At 40.7% G+C, this 21,041-nt stretch overlaps 1 protein-coding gene across 1 annotated transcript in view; it reads left to right on the top strand.

The window, feature by feature from the left end:
* The window catches only part of dcc (DCC netrin 1 receptor), a 990,886-nt gene that overhangs the window by 821,862 nt on the left and 147,983 nt on the right, over positions 1-21,041 (top strand). The window contains exons 14-16 of the mRNA XM_060825544.1: positions 12,276-12,386; positions 14,258-14,452; positions 17,147-17,242. Of these exons, the coding sequence (XP_060681527.1) occupies positions 12,276-12,386; positions 14,258-14,452; positions 17,147-17,242 (402 nt within the window). The remainder of the gene's footprint in view (positions 1-12,275; positions 12,387-14,257; positions 14,453-17,146; positions 17,243-21,041) is intronic.

The raw sequence follows: 21,041 nt of genomic DNA on the forward strand, positions 1-21,041 counted from the left end.
TTAGTCCATGACTGCTGCACTAAACTATGTAACAAGAGAAAACTGTTGTAACTGGTCCTTTCCCTTGATATTTACAGAATCTGTCTGACCCTATGATCTCTTTAAAGCCTCCAGACAGACTAACCATTTTAACAAAAGAGAGTGATAAATACCTTCAAAAATGTTCCCAATCATATTTAAATAACTGATTATTTAATTGTCAGAAAAATTAATATACAACCACGCATTTGAACAAATCCACAAGAGATTTGAATTTAGTGCCCTTCCTTGAGCACTGCTTCGGATAAACTGAGAGAGGGCAGTTTTAAGGAAAGGCAGGAAAGGAACAGAATCAGGGTGAAGTGTGTACTTAAAATGAAAGGAAAATGAAGCACAATTGCAAACTGGTTCCAATGTGCTGACCTGTGGGTTTAACTAAGGCGTGTCTGGTTATGACTACTTGGTGGAGTCAGTGTGGTCACTGGAAAAGGTAGCTGGGCCATTGACAACACCAACTGAGAGAACGTGAGGACTGCAGATGCTGGAGAGTCAGAGTTGAAATGTTTAGTGCTGGAAAAGCACTGCAGGTCAGGCAGCACCTGAGAAGCAGGAGAGTCGATGTTTTGGGCATAAGCCCTTCATCAGGACTGTGAGTGGGGGAGGCTGAGAGATAAATAGGAGGGTGGGGGTGGGGCCAACTTTTGAGCAGGTTTCCTCCACCCCAGCTGTGATAGTCAGGATTACATTTAGACATAGAGAGAAGTAGACAAAGAAAAGTGCTGAAGGTACATAGATGTCGTGAGTGAAAAATCTCTGAAAAGGATCTTGCACCTTGAAAATATATAAATAAGTGTGCACACTTCAAATGTTTGCTCAATTGTCTTTGTTGCTGTTGGGCCTGGATAAGTCACACCCATTTGAGAAATGGTCCATCTCTTCAGACATCCCACGGCTTCTGAAGAAGGGTCACCGGACTTATAACATTAAGTCTGCTTTCTTTCTGCCAAACATGTCGGGTTTCTCCGGCAATTTCTGTGTGTGTTGATGGAAGGAATTGTAATAGCCAAGCAAGCAAGGTACTGACGCCTTGACTACAGATAGCCTCTAACATCAGAGATCATTGAAGCGTGAATTTCTGATTCTGTTTCTGATTTCCAACATCCACTGTTCCAAGGTTATTTGTTTCCTTGAACTGTGATGTTGATAACTGCAGCTAAGATATCCCACGTAAATCTCGCAACACTGAGGCTAAACACAAGACCCTTGTCTGCACACATTGCCCACACATAACACCCACCTTGAGAATGCAGAGTTGGTAATGTTTCTACACATCTCTGCAGGGAATGATTCAGTCTATCTATCAGTTTTTAAAGTGAGCACATTGCATTCAAGATGGGGAGATGTATAATGGGCAGTTCAATTGTCTACTCTCCCTCATAGGATGTTTACTCGGTGGGAAAGGATGCACAAAGTATCCTTCTAAAGTTGAATGCTATCATACAGAGTGTTCAAGCATCATCGGGCAACTTTGCAATGAGATGTTGAAGGCTAACTGTTGATGGAAGCAACAAAGGGGGGGGGGGGTTTCAGGATTTTTCTCAAACCTCTGCCTATAGTGAGAGACTTCACTGCACAACATTCCAATATCATATGTTGACTTAAAACCTTAACAGCAACCTAACTTTTGAATTGTGATGAGGTAAAAACAATGACTGCAGATGCTAGAAACCAGATTCTGGATCAGTGGTGCTGGAAGAGCACAGCAGTTCAGGCAGCATCCATGTGATGGACTGACTCACTGACAGCTGCTTTTCCCTTGATGGTCAGTCAGACTGGTAATGTGCAGATGCTTAAAAGTATAATTCCAACTGTTATTACTGCTGGACAAGTCAAATACCAGACTGAAATATGCCTTCATAGTTTCTTTCAATTTAAGTAAGTGGTCTTCCACTGAAGTATGACCATATAAAGGTTCTGATTTGATCTTAATAATAAATCAAAAGATTATTACTCAAAAAGTAAAGATAAAGGAGAACAAATGAAGCTATTTAACTCTAACACAATTTGAAAGATTTTGAAATAAACAGGCAAACAAAATTCCATCTATCCTCACACCATTGCTTTATTGTACTTAAATACTAGAGAGACTTCTCTTCTCTCGCATATCCATAGGTTTGACTGGACTGTTCATTTCAGTTCCCAATCTTGAGTGTTGATAGGCTTTTCTTTGATTAGTTACAAACTGAGTTTAAAATTTCTTAGCTTCAAAAGCATGGCTCAGTGTTTAGCATTGCTGCCTCACAGCGCCGGGGATCCTGTTTTGAATCCAGCCTCAGACTGTGTGGAGTTTGCATATTCTCCCTGTGTCTACGTGGGTTTCCTCCGGGTGCTCCAGTTTCCTCCCACAGTCCAAAGATGTGCAGGTCAGGTGAATTGGCTGTACTAAATTGTCCACAGTGTTCAGGAATGTAGCTTAGGTGCATTAGTCAGGGGCAAATATAGAGAAATATGGGAATGGGTCTGGGTGGGCTACTCTTTGGAGGGTCAGTATGGACTAGCTGGGCTGAAGGGCATGTTTCCACAGTGTAGGGATTCTTTCAGTATTCTAACCAAACACTTCTGATGTAGAATTTTCACAGTGAAGTAACCTGTTTCCTAATTGTTTTGAGATAACTCCTTTCTCCAAGAGAAACCGTTCTTATGCTTAATTTCAATAAGGTCTTCTGTGAACTAAAAGCAAAGCTTTCCCATCTATTATGTTCCCCCTAAGCAAATAGAAAAATAAATTCTTAATTCTTATGAACTGCAAGTAAGTTAATGATTTTTAATATTTACTCTCTTTGGTCATAAAATTCTCAGAATACAAACAATTCCCATTATCAATCCAGAAGTTCTCCTCTCCCACGTGCAGGTTTAAAAATCATGGCACCAAAAAGACTAACAAGTGAATTATTAGATCCCCTAAAACACAAAGACCAAAATCTACATGCCAATAGTTCAAAATCCAACTTACAAAACAAATCATATATTTCATATATATAAAATAATATATACATGAATGACTCTCCTTACATCACAACATACGAAGCATACAATCAGACAGGTAATAAAACATTTATTCAGCAATAGAAATGTTCAAGGACTGAAAAAGTAGTTAGGTCATGATGTTATTGTACGAAGTGGTACCACTTCTTGGATAACCAACAGTATGTTAAATAATTAGAGGAAATCAAAAGCCAACTCCTTCATCCCAAAGTGAGTTTCATTTAGTTCCTTGCTTCTCTCACTCAGTGATGCATTGCTATGTCATGCTGACTTGGATGTCCCTGCTGTCAAAGATTTGATCCTTAGCCTGATCTTCATCCTCAGAAAATTGCTGCCTATCCTTATTTCTTATGTATTTAAGCCATTCCCCCCTTTGTCAGATTCAGTTTTGAAGAGCGCAGCATAACATAATGACGTGATATCTCCTTTCTGAACCATACAGTAAGGCTCTGCTACAGCAATCCACAGATCAAGGCCTTCTCGTAAAGAAGACTGTAATTATAGAATCTGAAAATGTGTTGCTGGTCAAAGCACAGCAGGTCAGGCAGCATCCAAGGATCAGGAAATTCGACGTTTCGGGCCAGACCCCTTCATCAGTCATTCCTGATGAAGGGCTCTGGCCCGAAACGTCGAATTTCCTGTTCCTTGGATGCTGCCTGACCTGCTGTGCTTTGACCAGCAACACATTTTCAGCTCTGATCTCCAGCATCTGCAGACCTCCCTTTCTACTCGTAGTTATAGAATCCCCAAAGTGTGGAAACAGGCCACTTGATCCATCACTGACCCTCCAAATAGCATCCCATCGAGACTCAGACCTATACCTCTACCCCATAATCCTGCATTTCCCATGGCCAATCCACTTAACCTGCACATCTTTGGACTGGGGAGAAACCCCACCCAGACATTGGGAGAATGTGCAAACACCACACAGACAGTCACCCGAGGCTGGAATTGAACCCAACTCCCTGGTGCTGTGAGACAACACTGCTAGCCACTGAGTCACCATGCCAAACACATCTGTTAATATTGTTGTGAACAGCTGAAGCCTAAACACTGATCCTTGTGGTATCCCAGTAATCACATTCTGTCAATAGGATAATGACCCATTTATTTCTCATTTGTTTTCTGTCAGTTAGCCAATCCTTAACACTTGCCAGAATATTACCTCCTATCCCATTTATTTTACTTATGCTAACCAATATGCTGTGGGGTCCGTCACAAAAACCTTCTGAAAATCCAAATATATTACATCAATTGACTTCCTTTTATCAATTTTATTAGTTAAAGCATACACTCAAACAGATTTGTAAATTATGATATTCAATTCACAAATCCATGCTGATTATGCCCAATCAGATAATTTTTACTCAAGTGCTCATTTTTATCATCCTTTATAATAAGTTCTAGCATTCTACCTATTATTGATGTGAGGATGATAGGTCTGTAGTTCCCTGGTTTATCCCCTGCTCTTTTCGCAAACATCTACAAGCTTCAAATTTACAGAAACCATTCTAGAATCTATGGAATTCTGGAAGATGGTTATCAAAGAATTGACAATCAGCCACCTCTTCTCAAATTTTTTTTTAAAAACTTCATTTTTGGGATGTGAGAATCACAAACTGGGTCAGCATTAATTGCCCCTCACTAATTGACATTGAGAAGGTGCGAGTGAGCTGCCTCTTGAACCGCTGAAGTCCATTTAGTATCAATCGGTCCACAGTGCTTTATGGTGGGAATTCCAATGGCCCATTGAAACAGAAGAAGCAGCAACAATATATTTCCATATCTGCACAGAATGTAGCTTAGAGTGCAGTCAAATAGTGGTGTTTCCATGTATCTGCTATCCTTGTCCTTCGAGATGGTAGTGGCTTTTAATGGACTGCATTCATCTTAGCCAAATGTTTGCTTTTTTCTATAAATGTGCAAGCTTTAAACTCCTTTTTTCTTGCCAAATTGTGATGTTTTCTATTCTTTCATTCCCCAATACATCCCTTAGCTTTATTTCCCAAATTTATTAATAAGAGACAATTTGAATATTGTTGCATATATACAGTAAACACTACCAATGTAGGTACTTGCCAGTGCTTGAATAACTGTGATTGGCTTCTGATTACCCTTTTCAACAACAGTAGAAAGCCTTCTCTTGTTAAATAACTGCACTGGTGTAACATTCTGCACGTTAGCTATCCAACAATGTACAGAGTGACATGTGAAATTTAACTGCATTACTTACTGTGGATTCTAATGATTAATGGCCATGTTACAGACCTGGAAATTACAAACTCTAATTCATCTAAAGGCAGTAAAACAGCAAAGAGGAACATGGCCTTTGTCTGAATATTCTGTAAATCGTTGTCACACATGTCACATCCACATTAAAGGGCAGCATCAAATGAGTGTAAAATATGAGTGGAAAATGGATTATATCTGTAAAATTTATGACACAAGAAGAGATACTAATAGATTGATATTATAACAACAGCACATTTTAGAGTTTGGGAGCTTTGTCTTATTCATAGGAGGAATGTATATTTTTTGTAGGGGTTTATAACATTTGTTATTAACGTTGTGCATTGAAACTGTATAGCATTTGTAGACAGTAGGGCATAAATCAAATGTATTCTATGTGGACACCATTTACACAGGAGACTTCCACAATGCCATCAGCAGTGCTTCTTGAAATGTTCTTCTTTATTTCCTTTTATGCGTGAATTATGCCATCTTATACACTGCTGTTTAGCCTCTTTCCTTTATCCTCTACATGTTGAAGACATCTTATCTCCTGGAGAACACTCAATGACAAAATCACAAGCTCTTGTACTTCTCTGATTCCAAGCCTCTTATTGCTACCCTCTTCCCCACCTTTAACCTTTGCCAGATTTGTCAAGGACATGCTTTGGGTCACATAGGATAAAATGACACAGCATTATTTATGAGGTGTTGCAATTATGTTCTGTATATATGTTGACATATGTAATATTTGGACTTACAAAGGAATTAATACCTTGAATTATCAGCCCTTTATTAAACTTAAAGCCACAAAAATCTCAACACTGCGGATAGCCTAGAGGAGTACAGAAAGTACAGGGATGAAGTTAAAAAGAATAAGGAAATCAAAGAAAATATATTTGCAAGCAAGATAAAGGTGATGCAAAGTTGTTTTACACGTATATAAAGAGCAAAAGTAAAGCTAGTGATAAAGTAGCACCTATCAGAGATGAAGAAGGGAACTTGTGTAAAGATGCAGAGGTAATGGGAAGAATTTTGGGTGGCACAGTGGTTAGCACTGCTGCCTCACAGTGCCAGAGACCTGGGTTCAATTCCTGCCTAAAAGTACAGGTAGATAAAGTTGTGAAGAAGGCATATGGAATGGTCTCCTTCATTGGTTGAGCTACAGAGTGCAAAAGTAGAGATATCATGATGAAACTGTACAAGACAGTGATGAGATCACAACTGGAGTTGGTATTGGTATTGTGCTCAATTCCAGTCACCATGTTACAGGAAGATCGTAATTGTTCTGGAGAAAGAGGCGGAAAAAATTAGCTAGAATGTAGCCAGGGCTGGAGAATTATAGCTATGAGGAAAGATTGGAGAGGTTGGGGTTGTTTTCCTTGGAATGGAGAAGGCTGAGGGATGGCATGATTGAGGTATACAAATTATGAGGGGTAGTGATAGAGTAGACAGGAGGAACCTGTTGACCTTCACAGAGAATTCAAAAACCAGGGTTCATAGATTCAATCCAAGTGGCAAAAAGATTAGAGGGGACATGAGGAAATTGTTTTTTAGACAGAGGGTGAGGAGTGTCTGGAATTCACTGCCTGAGTAGTGGTAGAGGCAGAGACCCTAAATTCTTTGAAAACGTACCTTAAGTGCTTATGCTGCAGGGCTAAGGGCCATGTGCAGGAAGGTAGGATTAGAAAGAGCACCTGGGCGTCTTTGGGTTGGCATGGACAAGATGGGCTGATTGGCCCCCCTCTGTGCTGTATCATTTTCTTGGTTCTAAAACAAGGAAAGCATTAATTTCTTGGACAGCACAGTATTTAAATTGATACAAGACACCAGAAGTGAATTGACAATAATTTTCTTTCAGTGTAACTGACATATACCTGTACACAAATAAAAAACATTCTAAACACACTTTCTGCAAATTGGTGAGGTTACAGTTAATGCAGTTCCATTGCCTTTGCACAAACCTGGAACATTTTAAGCAGGCAGTGACTACTGTATTCACTGCATCTCAGATCTCAATCGCAGATTTAGACTTAACAACTGGACAGCATTCATTACAATTGCACCTGCTGTATTTTTCCCCATATTGTAGCTTCTCAATACATGCAGCCTTGGGCTAGAAATTCCACATTAATATGCTAGGACGTCATTGCCTCCGTGATTTTCTCACCATGAGTTAGTTGTGTATTTCTCTTGATGTCTCTCTTTCTTCCCCCACTTGCAATCATCTTCTCCCTATCCCTCTTGATAACCTTCCTTCCCATTCCCTTTGCAACCTCCTGCATGCCCTCCCCCAATGAGGTCTCACCCTTCCCTTCACCTGACGGCAGCAACCCTTAGAGCTTAATGCACTGCCCCAAACCTGAACTCAACTCACTGTACTCCCACCTCCAAATCCAGCCTCAGTTTGTACACACCTTCCAACCTGATTTTCACTCAATACACCTATCCCCAGGTTCTGGTCTTGACTTAATGCATCTCCCCCATGACCTTTCACCCAATCCCAGGTTGACAGCAACTCTTCCAACTGCTTCTACAAAAATAGCCTGGCTCCCCCACATTTGTGGCAGATTGGTTCACTAATAGAAGATGGGGCTGGGAAACACAAGAATACATGTGCACCCCTTCACACCCTGGGCCCTACCTACAGATTCTCAACTTACAAAATCCTCTTTCTTCTGCCCTTTGGACTTTTTTTAAAAAACATAAGCATGATGCTACCTATTTATTGATTTTTAATTTGATTCGTCTCCTCAGTTGCTCATTCCAACATTATATCCAAAAGTATTTTAGTTTGATGGCAGAATTTTTAAATTGCCATCCATGAGGGAGCTAAAGGGATATGACAATAATCTTGGAACCTGCTCGAGGGATAAACTTACAGAATATTGAAAGGCCTGGGTAAACTGGATGTTGGGAAGATGTTTCCATTATTAGGGGAGACTGGACCTTAAGGGCACAGCCTTAGAGTAAAGAGAAAACCTTTTAGAACAGAAATGAGGAGGAACTCCTTCAGCCAGACAGTGGTGAACCTATGGAATTCATTGTCACAGAAGGTTGTGGATGCCAGAATATTGAGTATATTTAAGACAGTAATAGATAGGTTATTGATTGCTAAGGGAATCAAAGTTTATGAGGAGAAGGCATAGAATGGGATTGAGAAACATATCAGACTTGATTGAATGGTGGAGCCGACTCGATGTGCCAAATAGCCCGATTTCTGCTCCTATGTTTTATGGTGTTATGGTCTAGCCAGTGCTGACTTTACCAGAGTATATTGTTTCTTCAAACAGGGCAACCAGTGCACCTGGCACCTACCTCCACCAAAAAAAAACAGCTGGGAGGAGTTGTATCTGGATTCCTTGCCCCCACTAAAACAAATAAAAAATACTGCCATTGTGAAAATGCTGCAATTACTAGAGAAAGAAATGTTACTGCCTCAGGCTCCAACCCAATCCTTTTATCCAGGCGTCCACCCCTCCATCCTGACTGCTCACGTTTTTGATAGGCACTATTATGGCTGGGAGCTCCAGTGTCATAGAGCCATAGAGATGTACAGCATGGAAACAGATCCTTCGGTCCAACCCGTCCATGCCGACCAGATATCCCAACCCAATCTAGTCCCACTTGCCAGCACCTGGCCCATATCCCTCCAAACCCTTCCTATTCATATACCCATCCAAATGCCTCTTAAATGTTGCAATTGTACCAGCCTCCACCACTTCCTCTGGCAGCTCATTCCATAAACGTACCACCCTCTGCGTGAAAAAGTTGCCCCTTATGTCTCTTTTATATCTTTCCCCTCTCACCCTAAACCTATGCCCTCTAGTTCTGGACTTTCCGACTCCAGGGAAAAGACTTTATCTGTTTATCCTATCCATGCCCCTCATAATTTTGTAAACTTCTATAAGGTCACCCCCCAGCCTTCGATTCTCCAGGGAAAACTGTCCCAGCCTGTTCAGCCTCTCCTTGTAGCTCAGATTCTCCAACCCTGGCAACATCCTTGTGAATCTTTTCTGAACCTTTTCAAGTTTTACAACATCTTTCCAATAGGAAGGACTCCAGAATTGCATGCAATATTCCAACACTGGCCTAACTAATGCCCTATACAGCCGCAACATGACCTCCCAACTCCTGTACTCAATACTCTGCCCAATAAAGGAAAGCATACCAAACGCCTTCTTCACTATCCTATCTACCTGTGACTCCACTTTCAAGGAGCTATGAACCTGCACTCCAAGGTCTCTTTGTTCAGCAACACTCCCTAGGACCTTACCATTAAGTGTATAAGTCCTGCTAAGATTTGCTTTCCCAAAATGCAGCACCTCGCATTTATCTGAATTAAACTCTATCTGCCACTTCTCAGCCCATTAGCCCATCTGGTCCAGATCCTGTTGTAATCTGAGGTAACCCTCTTCGCTGTCCACCACACCTCCAATTTTGGTGTCACCTGAAAACTTACTAACTGTACCTCTTATGCTCGCATCCAAATCATTTATGTAAATGACAAAAAGTAGAGGACCCAGCATCGATCCTTGTGGCACTCCACTGGTCACAGGCCTCCAGTCTGAAAAACAACCCTCCACCACCACCCTCTGTCTTCTACCTTTGAGCCAGTTCTGTATCTAAATGGCTAGTTCTCCCTGTATTCCATGAGATCTAACCTTGCTAATCAGTCTCCCATGGGGAACCTTGTCGAACGCCTTACTAAAGTCCATATAGATCACATCTACTGCTCTGCCCTCATCAACCTTCTTTGTTACTTCTTCATGAAACTCAGTCAAGTTTGTGAGACATGATTTCCCACGCACAAAGCCATGTTGACTATCTCGAATCAGTCCTTGCCTTTCCAAATACATGTACGTCCTGTACCTCAGGATTCCCTCCAACAACTTGCCCATCACCAAGGTCAGGCTCACCGGTCTATAGTTCCCTGGCTTGTCTTTACTGCCCTTCTTAAACAGTGGCACCACATTTGTCAACCTTCAGTCTTCCAGTACCTCACCTGTGACTATTGATGATACAAATATCTCTGCAAGAGGCCCAGTAATCACTTCTCTAGCTTCCCACAGAGTTCTCGGGTAAACCTGATCCAGATCCACTTTTAACCGTTTCAAGACATCCAGCACTTCCTCCTCTGTAATCTGGACATTTTACAAGAAGTCACCATCTATTTCCCTACAGTCTATATCTTCCATATCCTTTTTCATAGTAAATACTCATGCAAAATATTCATTTAGTATCTCCCCCATTTTCTGTGGCTCCACATAAAGGCCACCTTGCTGATCTTTGAGGGGCCCTATTCTCTCCCTAGTTACCCTTTTGTCCTTAATATATTTGTAAAAACCCTTTGGATTCTCCTTAATTCTATTTGCCAAAGCTATCTCATGTCCCCTTTTTGCCCTCCTGATTTCCCTCTTAAGTATACTCCTACTTCTTTTATACTCTTCTAAGGATTCACTCGATCTATCCTGTCTATACTTGACATATGCTTCCCTCTTTTTCTTAACCAAACCTTCAATTTCTTTAGTCATCCAGCAATCCCTATACCTACCAGCCTTCCCTTTCACCCTGACAGGAATATACTTTCTCTGGATTCTTGTTATCTCATTTCTGAAGGCTTCCCATTTCCCAGCCATCCCTTTACCTGCAAACATCTGAGTCCAATCAGCTTTTGAAAGTTCTTGCCTAATACTGTCAAAATTGGCCTTTCTCCAATTTAGAACTTCAACTTTTAGATCTGGTCTATCCTTTTCCATCACTATTGTAAAATGAATAGAATTATGGTCGCTGGCTCCAAAGAGCTCCCCACTGACACCTCAGTGCAAGGAGTTACTCCTCCATCTGAATCAGGGTTGGACTTAGTGGAAATCTTACCCCATTGGAATTCCAGGTAAAGTACAATCCTGTACATTGAGTTCCTGTCTATTTTCTGGCGCTTCCATTGTTTTCTCATTGGAAATGCAATGCTAACTCCAGTTTCAATAGTAAACAGTGCTTCTCTCTGCATGGAGGTGGTTCAGGAGCAGTATCTGAACCTATTGCATGTTTTCCCTTCTGTGTGGACCAATAAGTATGGTCCTCATTGTCTATAGGGAGTTGGCAATTAGCAAAAGGGTAATCCAACACATAGAAGTCAATAAATCACTTGCAGAAGGCAGAAAAGACCCAACAGTGTAAAGGGCTATTTCTAATTTAAAAAGTATCCACAAAAGACAAAAATCACAAGACATCATGGCTAATGCACTGACTAATTATAATTACAGTGTGTAGAATTGGGTGGTATAATGCAGCAGACCTACTTTCCAACCAAGCTCATATCCAGTGTGGTTCTGTGCCAGCAATGGTTTCTTGCAATTTTTAATCTTGCACTAATTGATTTCACATAAATTTATAAAGGTAGCACGTGCCCCGCTTTACACAATGAAGAAATCTAACTGCTTTAAGGCTGCGTCTCACAAAAATGAACTTAGGAAGAAGTTTTCCAGAGAGGCATTATTCTAACTTCATTTAAGATTTCTACAGAATAGAACTTGCCTTTGTGTGGGATGGTGAAACAGTTGATAGTCAGTTGGCGGTCTTTTTGCTGCTTTCTCTAATTCTATTTCTACTCCCTTCAGTAGAAATAATTTTAAAAATTATTGTTAAATTGCCACAGGAAAGGTGGAAATTGGGGTGCTGACTCACAGTCACTCATTTTAAACTCTCGATCTCAGCCAAGTTCTGTTTGTTTATATACGCTGGATGTTAAGTGTCATTTCACATATAAAAAAGGAGAACTTATGGGTTTTGAAGAAGGTCGCTCGACCTGAAATGTTAGCTCTGATTTCTCTCCAAAGATGCTGTTAGACCTAGTGAACTTTTCCAGCAATTTCTGGTTTTGGTTGTGTGTGTGTGGAGGAGAATTAATGGCTTGTTTATATACTTGAAGCTTCTTTTTTGAACAGTTGAGTCATGCAAACAAAATAAAGTAAGTATTTAATGACAGTTTGGGCTAACCATTGTTGTGATTTGATTGGCAGGTCTGGACAAAGGAGGGCATTACAGTTTTCAAGTTGCTGCCATGACTGTGAACGGAACAGGACCAGCATCTGAGTGGTTCACAGTGGAAACACCGGAGAATGATTTAGATGGTAATAACACTTACAGGGGAAAACAAGTGGTACACCAGTTACAGCTTAGAATCAATCTAATTGAAATGATGGCCAATAAATTATCAGTAATCAGTGCAGTGAAAGGACATGCTTTTGGGTGAAGATCATACCAAAGGGAATTGAATAGTGAATACCTCATGCAAAGGATGTTACATGAGTGATGAATGTGTTAACTTGTGGAGCATGAGATGGAAGCCATAAATGATTAAAAAATTTATCAAAGGCCAGTACTAGATTTTCTGTCCACAATATATGCTGTCATTGCTTTGCAGCTCGGCATATCTGTCCCACTTTCCATTTGTTTTGATGCTATTGAGCACTTGCTATCAATAGGTCCTGGGAGTCTTTTTGGAACATTAAGAATATTTAATCATGAGCTTTTCCTATTAGTGCCTCACAACAAAATGAAGTAATTTACAACACAATGTTAAATCTACATCTACATATATTTTTGTTATGTATTATCGACAGTGCATTTATATTCAAGTTATTTGTTGAGAAATTATTCCAAGATATTTGTGCTTCATTATTATAACTTAGCAATGAATAAATAGAATAATTCCTGATTTTATAGGAAAAATAGTATGAGTGAGTGAGAGAACACCATCATAGTAGCAAAGTCCAGATTTTGTGATGGACATGACACCTTGGGGTAATGGACAGCCAAGGTATTGGGATGATCAAGTTTGATCTCCTGATCTGCTGTGATCCTGAGCATTAACTTTCTACAATGGGGAGACAACTGTAGAAGTCAAGTACCTATCAATGGAGAAGGATGTATGAACAAACAGGATTTCACTACCTGTCTGACACCACCTAATGGCAGCATCTGGACTGCAATAATGAAGGGTGATTCCTGATTGCTTGGCTACAAAATGCTGGCTATTTCATGGAAGTTTCTCAGGGCAGAAAGCTGAGAGAATAACACAGACAAACAGGGGATATTGGCAATTGTGTGAAATGTAACAAGCAGGAAAATTTCATCTCTGGTCTATACAGACAGAACTAAACTTGTGACTTTCACAACATGGAACCCTTTGTAGAAATGGGCCCTGAGTTCAGAGCTGAAATGTGGGAGAAGGTTTGGCTAAAGCCATTTCTGTAGAGTTCTCTACCTTTAATAATCATACACTAATGAAAACTTAATTTAAATAGACAAACCTTTTAAAAATTGCTTCTTGCCTTCATGGCAAGCAAGTATAGATGAAGTAAAATCTGATTGAATTCCAGTCAATGGTGAATCTCTCTGAAACCAGATTTAAATCTACTCATCCTAGACGATCTCTCAGAGCCTGCCAGATTTCTAATATGTTTAAATAGGATTGTGTACACAGTCTTACTGTGCAGTTAGTAGAATCTCCACAGCAGTACATTTACAGACAGAGATGTGAGAGGCACACCTGTGATTTTCCAGTATGTGCTCCTGCCTACAGGCAAGGCACCATGCCAAGAGTGCTCATTTGGAAAATCAACTTTAAGACATTAAGCTGTAATCGTCTTGTGGGTTTTAACATTTAAAGGGAGAGAAGGGTTTTCTCTTCATGTCTTAGCCAACCACATCACAAAATAATTAAATGGATCACCTCCTTGCTGCTTGTGGGATTTTACTGTCTTTAAAAAACTATGCATTTTTGTAGACGTTAACAATCAATCAAGTTCAAAAGTATTAAATGGAATGAAAAAAACACTGAGGCATTTCGATGGGTTAAGCACAATATGCCGATAGGATTACGAAATAAGATCATCCTAAAGCTGTTGTACGAAAAATAAAGTGAAAATAATTCATTTTTATCTAGGTAATTTTATAAAGTGGATTTGTACTGATCGAAGAATTTGTTCTTTAATTACAGAATCCCAGGTTCCTGACCAGCCAAGTTCTCTTCATGTCAGACCCCTGACTACAAGTATCGTAATGACTTGGACTCCACCTTTAAACCCGAACATAGCAGTCAGGGGTTATATCATTGGTTACGGAGTGGGGAGTCCCTATGCTGAGACTGTGCAGGTCGACAGCAAGCAACGTTATTTTTCCATTGAAAATCTAGGTAAATATCATCAGAACCCTACATTTGGAAGGACACATGGAAATATTTGACATCTGGTACTGCTGTCTTTAGCAATGAATCTATGATCTGTTGCAATGAAAGTAAAAGCCATTGTTCCAACAAATCAGTAATATTTAGAGATACAAGTTCAAACTACATGCACATTATCACTACAGTTTGAATAAGTTGGATAAAGCTCAAACACTCCTGTTATCTCTCACATGACATTCACTCTCAGCAAGTAAAAATAAATCCCAACCCAACTGAAGTCAAAAACTTCAAATAAATTTACAGTTTCTTTTTCAGCTCATTTCCTGTCTGGGGGATATTAATGTGAGGAAATTGGCTGCTGATTTTGCTTCATGGAACATAGACCCATACAGCACAGGAATCGGCCCTTCAGTCCATGATGTTATGTCGAATATATTGCCAAATTAAAGCAATCCCTTCTGCCTGCCTTTGGTCCATATCCCTTCATTCCTTGCATATTCATGTACTTATCTAAAAGTCTCTTAAAAGCCCCCATTGTATCTAACCCCTTGCAGTACATTCCACACCCCTACCACTCTTCGTGTAAAAAACTTGCACCTCACATCTCCTTTGAACTCCCCCCCCCTTCTTAAATGCTTAGCCCCTCATTTTAGACATTTAAATTCTGGGAAAAAGATTCTTACCGTCAACCCTGTCTGTGCATCTCATAATTTTATGGACTTCTATGAAGTGTCCCCTCAGCCTCTGCCGCTCTCAAGTTTTTCTAGTCTCTTCTTACAGCTCATACCCTCTAATCCAGGCAGCATCCTGGTAAACCTCTTCTGCACCCTCTTCAAAGTGTCCACATCCTTCCTGTAACATGGCAACCAGAATTGAATGCAATATTCTACGTGTGGCATAACCAAAGCCCTATAAAGCTGCAATATGTCATCTTGTACTCAATTCCCCCAATAAAGGCAAGCATGCCATATGCCTTCTTTACCATCCCATTGACATGTGTAGCCACTTTGGCACAGATTACCCTTCAAAACCTTTGGCTGTCTACTGCTTTGGTAAACTCATAGTGAAATAATACATAAATGAAGATTTTATCTTTAATACTTGCATGTTGACCTAGAACATATACATTTTACTCCCAGGCTGTAAAAGCACCAAGTATTACTGCAAGTGGTAGCTAACAGCCTATTTTGAGACCTGACCTTATATAATACTTTAACAGAAATGCTTCAGAAACTTGTTGATTAACTGACCAAAATGGCCAGTGGGTTGGTGGCTAATAGCTGCTTGAACATTAACATTGTGCAGATTGGAGACAGCACCCAGGCACCAAGGATTATTGCAACACAGAATTCTTTGGCATCGTGACTGTTGAAGCAAAGGCTATTGTGCCATTTTAAGTTGGATAAATATTTGAAACAGAGAATGAGCATGGGAGAAGTTTGAAACAAGTAACAGCAGTCCCACAGATGGTGAATAAGCATAAACCACTGATTGTGATGACTGGTGGAGGATAAGGAGACATACCAATGATACAGCTAAAATTATAAAACATATTGATGACTTTGACAAGGTGAGGCATGGCTCTGTAGGTACGACAAAAGCCTGATATGGATTTGATGATGGAAGAGTTTGAACACGGAATTGGAGGAGATGAACAGTTAAGTTGAAAGGAAGGTGAAATGTAGAGTAATCATTTGAGAACATAACAGGGTCAGGAATAAGCTTTATTAAAATAGAGGAGGTGGAATGATGACAGCAGTTTTGAAGGCTAGAAGCAATGCAGAAAGATTTCTTGATAATATCAGTACTGGTAGGAACACTACTATTGCACTACAACAGTCTCCATTAACAGTAGAGCTAGTAATCAGTTTCAGCAGACATTAGCTAGGAAGAGGGAATTAATAATCAGAGTTCCCATTGCTAATTTGTAGTCAGTGACACCAGTTGGAAAATGTCCTTATTTTGGCGTCAGGGTCGAGAATCCCTTACTTTGCAGCATGGTTTGGCAGCAGCTGTGGGACGTCATGAGAAATGACATAATTGGTCATTCCTCCAGAGGGCCTGACAATCAACCCCAGAAGTTAAAGCACGAAACTAGGAGAGGCCCCTGGAAATTAGCTGTTGAAGCCAATCATCATGGTCTAACTTCAAGAATGACCACTTGGGCCTGGTACTGGAATTCTCTGGGAAGAAAAATTAGGATGTCCTTTCCTCAGCCTATCACAGGTCTGTTACTTCAGGAGAATAAGCAGAAGTAAGGGAAAATTGTGTGGTATAGAAGTCTTAAGAGAATGCAAATTATGCATAGCTCTGACTTCATTAGCATTTTATGGTACTTAGATAGTAAGCTGACTTGCAGCAGCAGGTTTGGGTCAGAATAAGTTCATATCTTATCATCATAAAGTAATTAACACCGACTTCCTATTATATTCTCTCAAATCAATAATTTTGATAAAAATTGACAGTGACATATTAATTAGATTAATTTTACAAATGACTTCTACACCTTTCGTGCTCATTATCAAATATTGAAAAAGTATATACATATGCATTGGTGTGAGGATGAATTAAGATGTATGATTGTTTAAAAATCAACATAAAGATGATTGCAGTCTGAGGTTTCATACTCTATTTAACCCAATATCGTCTTATTAATAAGAGAAATGAGAAACACTGATGTTAATACCGTGCTTTCTTTTGCAGAGCCAAGCTCCCATTATGTTATTTCTTTGAAGGCCTTTAATAATGCAGGGCAAGGAGTCCCTCTGTATGAGAGTGCCACCACCAGGGCATTGTCAGGTAGGTTCTACTCAAATTGATAGAGGAAAAAACAATGACTGCAGATGCTGGAAACCAGATTCTGGATCAGTGGTGCTGGAAGAGCACAGCAGTTCAGGCAGCATCCAAGGAGCAGTGAAATCAACATTTCTGGCAAAAGCCCTTCATCTGAAACAAAGGCAGTGAGCCTGTGACGAGAGAAGCTAGAGGAGGTTGGGGGTGGGGAGAAAGTAGCATAGAGTACAATGGGTGAGTGGGGGAGGGGATGAAGGTGATAGGTCAGGGAGGAGAGGGTGGAGTGGATAGGTGGAAAAGGAGATAGGAAGGTAGGACAAGTCCGGACAAGTCATGGGGACAGTGCTGAGCTGAAAGTTTGGAACTAGGATGAGGTGGGGGAAGAGGAAATGAGGAAACTGTTGAAGTCCACATTGATGCCCTGGGGTTGAAGTGTTCCAAGGCGGAAGATGAGGCGACTGTAAAACCTGCGCCCAGACCTCCTCCCTCACCTCTATCCAAGGCCCTAAAGGAGCCTTTCACATCCATCAAAGTTTTACTTGAACATCCACTAATATCATTTATTATATCTGTTGCTCCTGTTGCGGCCTTCTCCACATTGGGGAGACTGGGCGCCTCCTAGTATAGCACTTTAGGAAACATCTCCGGGATACCCGCACCAATCAACCACATCGCCCCCTGGCCCAACATTTCAACTCCCCCTCCCACTCTGCCGAGGACATGGAGGTCCTGGGCCTCCTTCACCGCCGCTCCCTCACGACCAGACGTCTGGAGGAAGAACACCTCATCTTCCACCTTGGAACACTTCAACCCCAAGGCATCAATGTGGACTTCAACAGTTTCCTCATTTCCCCTTTCCCCACCTCACCCTAGTTCCAAACTTCCAGCTCAGCATTGTCCCCATGACTTGTCCAGACTTGTCCTACCTGCTTGTCTCCTTTTCCACTCCACCCTCTCCTCCCTGACCTATCACCTTCATCCCCTCCCTCACTCACCCATTGTACTCTATGCTACTTTCTCCCCATCCCCGCCCTCCTCTAGCTTATCTCTCCATGCTTCAGGCTCACTGCCTTTATTCCTGATGAAGGGCTTTTGCTCGAAATGTCGATTTCGCTGCTCGTTGGATGCTGCCTGAACTGCTGTGCTCTTCCAGCACCACTAATCCAGAATCAAATTGATAGAGTCATCTCCACTGTCAGTATAAAATTGCAATCTAGGTGTAGCTGTGCCAACAATGTCTAACCGTATCAATTGTTCTGGAATATTCCCAGCAAAACATTGTCATAAGATCAAGTGAGTTTTCTTAAATTAATATGAATTGGGAAATGTTTGGTAACCATTTTTTGGCAACTCTTGTAGAATTTTAATATCTTAGATGTATCTCGAACCTTGCATGTACCTAGACATGCAACAGTTAGGTATTAGTTTATTACAGAGACCACAAATGTAATTTCCAATGGGAAAATGTTCACTGCAAATCTTGAACCTTTAATAATCAATGTAGTTGGACAGGGGGGGAATGAAAAATTTGTGAAAACATGCTCATAGCTGGAAGGGAAGAGCTGAAGCATAACATTTCCGCATATAAACTTAATTATATATCTCTACATTCACTCACCATACTAACTTTTCAAAAATTTACGCTCATATGCCTTTAAGTTTCTGATGGACAAGTTGTGTATTCCTGAAAAAGGAAGATTTACCTGTCAGTTCAGAGTGAAGAAAATCAAAATCCAGATCTCATAGAATTAAGAGAACTCGTGAAAATTCCCACCAGTAAAGTGACAATGGAATAAATTATCAGGATTACTTAGTTAAAACTCAATCTTATTACACCTGGCACTGTTCAATATCAGCACTCAGTTCAAAGGATGGATAATTATTCTCTTTCCCCTTTTAGCATCTCTAATTGAATCAGCAAAAATTTTAACAAGAGTTCTGCACTTAGTTAAATAATAATTTAATTTTTGTGAAACCTCAATGACATTGTCAAAGATGCCATTTGCTAATGAGTCGCCCCTTTGTGCTAGACATGCAACAGATAGACATTAGTTTATTACGGGAGATAACAGATGTAATTTTCAATGGGAAAATATTCACTTCATCGAGCTTAACCTTCTGCAAAACCTACAGTCTCCCTGTCAAAGTGTATCATCGACTATTAGAAGATTCGTTACATTAACCGGAAGATCGTTCCAGGCATTAATCTCTGTTTTGTGAGGAAGCACTTCCTGAAATTAGGTGTGAACTAATATTGTGCAAATTTATATCAAAAGCCCTCAATCCAATGTCAAATGTCCTTTTAGATTAGATTACTTACAGTGTGGAAACAGGCCCTTCGGCCCAACAAGTCCACACCGACCCGCCGAAGCGCAACCCACCCATACCCCTACATTTACCCCTTACCTAACACTACAGGTAATTTAGCATGGCCAATTCACCCGACCCGCACATCTTTGGACTGTGGGAGGAAACCGGAGCACCCGGAGGAAACCCACGCAGACACGGGGAGAACGTGCAAACTCCACACAGTCAGTCGCCTGAGTCGGGAATTGAACCCGGGTCTCAGGCGCTGTGAGGCAGCAGTGCTAACCACTTGTGCCACCGAGCCACCTTGAGACTGTGTTCAAGATTAATTTCTCTTTTCCAAATATTTTCTCACCTACCACATTTCTCTTGGGACCAATATAATGATCCTTCCCTCCACCACCCATTATTCAATAATGAAGATATTAAAATTAGCCTTTTCCAATGGCCATACCTTATGATCCCTATCTTACTTTTAATGTTCTCTTCTGTTCTTATTTAAATGTGCTTCTCATGTTCACTCCTGTTTGCTTTGATTTACACGTGTGATTTATTTCCTTATCGTTGTTTTTATACCATTCCTTGGGTAAGATGCTGTCTTGTTACCATTTCAGAGAAAAATCAGGGAGATTGTCTCCATGGTCCCAGAAAATAGTTGTCCTTCAAACAGCGTCATTAAAAACATTTCCTGCTAATCGTCATATTGTCAAATGTGACACCTTGCATTGTACAAATTGGTTGATAGCAGTTAATGCAATTTAAAATATTTCAAATGGATGCAAAATATGTTGAGGACCACAATAGATTTCCAAATCAATGCAGAGACTGGAATCTTGCCAGCTCTGAACAATGTTGGCAATGGCGAGAAAGTTTGGAAAATTGTGTGATATGGTCAGCAACGATCATTTCGACATCAAGAACAAACATCCCACTTTCTAAGCAAGTATTGAATGGCCTGACATAATAATGAGAATGAAATCTAGCTCACCACTTGTTCCTTCAGGCCTACATCTCATGCATCAGACGCCAACCTTTTAACATATGCTCCCTGAGCAGTGACTGCATTTAGCCCCTGTCCACGTTCCATGGTACCCGACATGTACTGACCTCACCACATCATCATGGCACAGCTCTGATGCCTTTACAATTGGGTTCTGCACTACCACCATTCACTGGAATACTGCTGCAAAGGACACTTTGCACAGAGATAGGCACCTACCATAGTGTGGGTTAGACTGCACCTCAGCGCCACTTGCCTTTCTGTCTTAATGTACACTCACTTTGTGCCTCCCTCGATGCTTGCAACACCTTTGCCCTGTCCTGCCTCACCTTTTGGTGGTTTGCATCTTCAGCTGCTCCTTGAAGACTCTCTGCACTTTTGTCTTGACTTGCCTTTTAGTGCAGACACAAAGTCAGACAACTTGTCAAATTGGCCAACAGTGCAAAGGGTGGACGTGTTGTTGCACCATGCTACACCAGTCTCATGCCTGCACTGTGT

This window comes from Hemiscyllium ocellatum, chromosome 1, assembly GCF_020745735.1.
Source record: "Hemiscyllium ocellatum isolate sHemOce1 chromosome 1, sHemOce1.pat.X.cur, whole genome shotgun sequence".
Taxonomy (NCBI): domain Eukaryota; kingdom Metazoa; phylum Chordata; class Chondrichthyes; order Orectolobiformes; family Hemiscylliidae; genus Hemiscyllium; species Hemiscyllium ocellatum.